This window comes from Octopus bimaculoides, chromosome 29, assembly GCF_001194135.2.
Source record: "Octopus bimaculoides isolate UCB-OBI-ISO-001 chromosome 29, ASM119413v2, whole genome shotgun sequence".
NCBI classification, from domain to species: domain Eukaryota; kingdom Metazoa; phylum Mollusca; class Cephalopoda; order Octopoda; family Octopodidae; genus Octopus; species Octopus bimaculoides.
In genome coordinates, this window is record NC_069009.1 from 3,124,102 (window position 1) to 3,129,340 (window position 5,239).

Sequence of the window (5,239 nt, forward strand, 5' to 3'; positions counted from 1 at the left end):
GACAAGTAGAGTGGTGTGTCTTGTCTAAGGTTTACAGCTGTGGTTGACTGAGGGGACAAGTAGAGTGGTGTGTCTTGTCTAAGGTTTATAGCTGTGGTTGACTGAGGGGACAAGTAGAATGGTGTGTCTTGTCTAAAGTTTACATCTGAGGTTGACTGAAGTGACAAGTAGAATGGTGTGTCTTGTCTAAGGTTGAATTAACTGACAAGTAGAGTGGTGTGTCTTGTCTAAAGTTTACAGCTGAGATTGACTGAGGGGACAAGTAGAGTGGTGTGTCTTGTCTAAGGTCTTACAGCTGAGATTGACTGAGTGGTGTGTCTTGTCTAAGGTCTAAAATTACCTGTTTTAAAGTGATTTAAATTCCATCAAAATTCCTTATTAATTTATGTTCTAAACCCCAGCTTAATAATGACAAAGCGGTTTTACTAAATTCTTCAGTATTTTCAAAATTAAGTGTAACAAAGTGTATTTCAGCAGAAATATGGTAACGAAAGGGTTAAAGTGATCTAAATTAAAACCTTCCTTCAAAATTCCGTGTGAAGTCTGCTTGTCTTTTTTTCTCTAATCTCCACCACAGCCCTGATTTGAACCAGCCATTGCTGAAACCGCGATTGTCTTTAATCTCCCTTTCAGATATTCTTGAGTCCGTTTTAGAGAAACATTGGCACCTGGTGGCAGCCACCCCTCCACCGTCACCGACCCAGGGAGACTCAGGGACGCGGCAACGAGGTTCATCCCTGATGTTGTTCTCTTCCTCTCCTTTGCAATCAGGTTTGTGTGATTTTCTATACACATACACACGGGCACATACAGATTTGCATACATCCACCCTTACAGATACATAAAACTGTTGCATATACAACCATGCACAGATAGCTATATTGTTACACCCACACACACACACACAGATTATCATCATTTAACATCCGTTTTCTATGCTGGCATGGATCAGATGGTTTGACAGGAACTGGCAAATCAGAAGACTGCACCAATTTATCCCTAAGCTATCGTTCTTTTACCATTATGGCAAAGTACAAGATTCAGTTAAGCTGTCACAAATGAAAAAATTGGTTGATTATCATAAATCATTTCGTTAACAAACAAGAGCACTCAGAGAGTGCAAACCTCCGCCAAGGCAACACCAACGTCCTCTCAACGATTAGTCAGAGATGGTTTTTAGAATGAGAATATCTAATATAAACTCACAAACGAGAATACTCAAAATGAACCCGACCACTCTCAAAAATTAAGTAAAAAAGACAGGACAAATAATCCAGAATCCTTGTCCAGTACCAGATCGATCCCAAAATCTAATCAGTTTGTGCCAGTCACGACGCCAACCATCCCTGAAAGTTTTATCCAAATCCATCCAGCAGTTCTTGAGATGTCTTGTCCATGGACAAACAAACGTGACTGAAAACAATACCTCTGCCTTTGCAAAGGCGGAGGTGGAGGTATTGTTTATTTTTGATTACTTTTTAAAAAATTTTATTTGTAAATGATTTGTTATTGTTGCTGTTGTTTGTTGCTATTATTTGATGATGCTAATGTGTTACACTCTAAATTCTCGCTTTTGTTTCTTTTTTTCTTTTTCTTTTCCTCTACCTGCTCCTCTCCCGGTTCTCCTTTTCTTCTCCCACTACTCACCTACTTCTTTCCTCTCCCTCCCCCCATCCTCCTTGCTTCACACCATATTTCCTCAAATGCTTCACCGACCCCTTTGCTACTACTATACACTACCGTACCTTCCCATCTACCACTTCCTCCTTCTCCTCCTACTCCACAACCTTTCTCCAGACAGTCTGCTGAGTAACATGTTCAAATCCCCGTCGAGTGGCAACCGCAGCCTACAACTGGAGGCCCTCCCCCCTCTGGACATGTCTTCGTCACTGCTCTGCGAACTCTCCCTCGAGTGCCTGGCCCACTACTTCACGTGGGTGCCGCTCTCCAACACCATCACGCCCAACCTCCTCAGTACCATCTTCCACTTCGCAGCGTTTGGCTGCGAGGTCCGCTCTAGCTATCACCACCACCACCTCCATCACCGGAGTGGTGGTGGCAGCGGTGGTGGCGTCCTCATAACCGGCGGGGGTGGTGTGAACACCACCGGCGCGACGGCGGGTGGCAGTGGAGTCCCCGGCTCCACTGCCACCAGAGGGGAGCGAGTGGGCGGCGGCAACAACAACAACAGCAGCAGCAGAGGTAGAAGTGGTGGTGGCGTTGGTGGTGGCTCTGCCACGTCCACCTCGGCTAATGCGGCATCTGTTACTGGCGGTGCCATTGCTAACACCCCTGTTTCCGCCTCTACCGCTGCCGCTGGTGCTGCTGCGGCTTGCCCCAGCAATGGTGGTGGAGGAGCTGGTGGCGTGGCTGTTGTGGCGCCGGCCAACACTCAGTCCCTGGGTGTGTTGGCGATGAACTGCATCAACGAGCTACTGTCGAAGAACTGCGTTCCTCAGGAATTTGAGGATTTCCTGCTACAGATGTTCCAGCAGACATTCTTCTTGCTGCAGCGCCTTACCAAAGAAAGTACCCTCAATACCAGCGGCAACAAACTAGCTGACCTCGATGAATGGTATGTATGTTTTAAGTTTGAAAAATAAATATAATGTGGATGTTCTGTTAGAACAGGCTATACTGTGGTAGATACCACGAGAGAAACACTCATATTGTCCTTTGATGCAAAATGTACTTTTGTTTATATATTGTTAGTGAGGAGATAAGTCCCCACTATTTCCAGCACTGAGACCACCAGATCATGAGATTTTGACCTCTCTTGGCCTTGTCAATGATGGTCGCTAGACTGATAACAGGTTCAGAATAGGTGCTAGTGTTGTGATTAGTTAGTGAGCTTGTTAAAAAATATGTTCATTAGCAACAGAAGCAGTATTAATACTGAGGGGTTAATATTTATCCTCACTTAAATGTGGATGTTCTGTTAGAACAGATTGTACTTTGGTAAATACCATGAGAGAAACACTCATATTGTCCTTTGGTGCAAAATGTACTTTTGTTTATATATTGTTAGTGAGGAGATAAGTCCCCACTATTTCCAGCACTGAGACCACCAGATCATGAGATTTTGACCTCTCTTGGCCTTGTCAATGATGGTCGCTAGACTGATAACAGGTTCAGAATAGGTGCTAGTGTTGTGATTAGTTAGTGAGCTTGTTAAAAAATATGTTCATTAGCAACAGAAGCAGTATTAATACTGAGGGGTTAATATTTATCCTCACTTAAATGTGGATGTTCTGTTAGAACAGATTATACTTTGGTAAATACCATGAGAGAAACACTCATATTGTCCTTTGGTGCAAATGCGTTCTTGTTTATATCACTAGAGGGGAGATAAATCCTCATCACCTCCAGCGCTGAGACCACCAGATCACAAGATTTCGACCTTCCTTGGTGTTGTCCAAAGATCTACACTTGACCACTAGAGGCAACAGTGATTCATCTCCCCTCTAGCGATATACAGAATAGCAGTTCCAGAAGAGGCTCTGGTGTCACAATTAGCCAGTGACTTTATTAAAAAATATATATTAGCAACAAAGCAGTATTAACACCTGTTTAGAAACCCTTTTCTTTGTCTCTTTAATTATAATATTGTTGCTGCCGCTGATGATGATGATGTAACCTTCCTTTCTGTTTCCCCCCACGCAGCTATGTAGAGAAATTCACCGATTTCCTGCGACTCTTTGTCAGTATTCATCTGAGGCGCTTCGAATCAAATGCCAAATTCCCTGTGCTGGAGTTTCTTGCCCTTCTTTTTAAGTACACTTTCAGGCAGGTAGGTGGAATTTTTGTTGATGTTGTATCCAGATACAGTTTAATTTGCTGCATGTGTGTGCATGCATGCTATACTGTGCTGTATGTGGGAGAGGTTGTTCTGTTGATGATGATCACTGGAACGGATGCCTTGCAAGCCCCTTTGGTATTCACTGATCAAAATGATGGTTAGTACAACCCATACTGTGAGCCCCAACTAGTTGGGATTGATTGCATTTTAAGGGTTAAAACAGTCACAAGGTGACTTGTTTACAGCTCATTGGACTGGAGCAATGTGAAATGAAGTGTTTTGTTCGAGAATACAGTGCATAGCGTCTGGGAATTGAAACTATGATCTTGTGATTGTAAGTGCAACACTCTAACCACTAAGCCAGGTTTCTCCACTTATAACACCAGGCTCCAATCTGATCTGGCAGAGTTTCTACAGTTGAATGCCCCTCCTAACGCCAACCACTCCGAGAGTGTAGTGAGTGCTTTTATGTGCCACCGGCACGAGGGCCAATCAGGCAGTACTGGCAACGGCTATGCTCAGAATGGTGTTTTTACGTGCCACCTGCACAGGAGCCAGTCCAGCGGCACTGGCAATGACCTCGCTTGAAGGATTTTCTAATGTGCCACCAGCACAAGTGCCAGTAAGGCGATGCTGGTAACGATCACATTCAAATGGTGCTATTTACATGCCACTAGCACGGAAGCCAGACAGCCTCTCTGGCAATGATCACGCTCAGACGGCGCGGTTAGTACTCCACTGGCACAGGTGCCAGTCATCGAATATGGTTCAATTACGATTTCGATTTCACAAGCTTTACATTTGACAGAATAATCTGAAAGCTAAAGGATGAGGATGGTGGTGTGTATAATGATGCTGATATTGAGGTCACTATTAATACTACTACTACTACTACAATTGTTTTCCCCTATTTTCAGCCGACCAATGAGGGCTTCTACAGTTGCCTGGATATCTGGACAGTGTTCCTGGATTATCTCCACTCCAAAAGTGAGATGAGGACTTCAGACCATGAGGAAGTCACCAACAGGTAAGAGTTAATCCTTCAATAACTCACTCCTTCTGCCCTTTAGGGGTTTTTTGCTCCTCTGAATGTCATCCAATGTGTTGATTTTTTTTTACCTCAGATTTTGTCTTATGTTGTACCCATGTTGTTTGGTTTTCGCTGCCCCCCCCCCTCACTTTACTAGGCAAAACCATAGCGACTAAGCACCACGGGAATTGTTTGACAAATCAGCTGGCTAGTTTGACAGTGTTGCTACTCTAACCAAAAGAATAGTTTATTTTTAGAACGACATTGTTGGGTAGGTATGAGCGGCCAGATCTGGTTCATTTGAACATAAAACAGGGAGGATATCTGGGCCAAATACAGCTGACTTAAATGCCGAAAGGTTAAATATGGTCCACTAAAATGGTTATTTTAATCTAAAGCTGTTTCTGTTC

At 43.7% G+C, this 5,239-nt stretch overlaps 1 protein-coding gene across 1 annotated transcript in view; it reads left to right on the forward strand.

Annotated features, from left to right (window-relative positions):
* LOC106871536 (exportin-6) overlaps positions 1-5,239 on the forward strand; it is a 28,280-nt gene that overhangs the window by 3,920 nt on the left and 19,121 nt on the right. The window contains exons 5-8 of the mRNA XM_052977838.1: positions 634-771; positions 1,798-2,575; positions 3,664-3,790; positions 4,717-4,826. Coding sequence (XP_052833798.1) covers positions 634-771; positions 1,798-2,575; positions 3,664-3,790; positions 4,717-4,826 — 1,153 coding nt within the window. The remainder of the gene's footprint in view (positions 1-633; positions 772-1,797; positions 2,576-3,663; positions 3,791-4,716; positions 4,827-5,239) is intronic.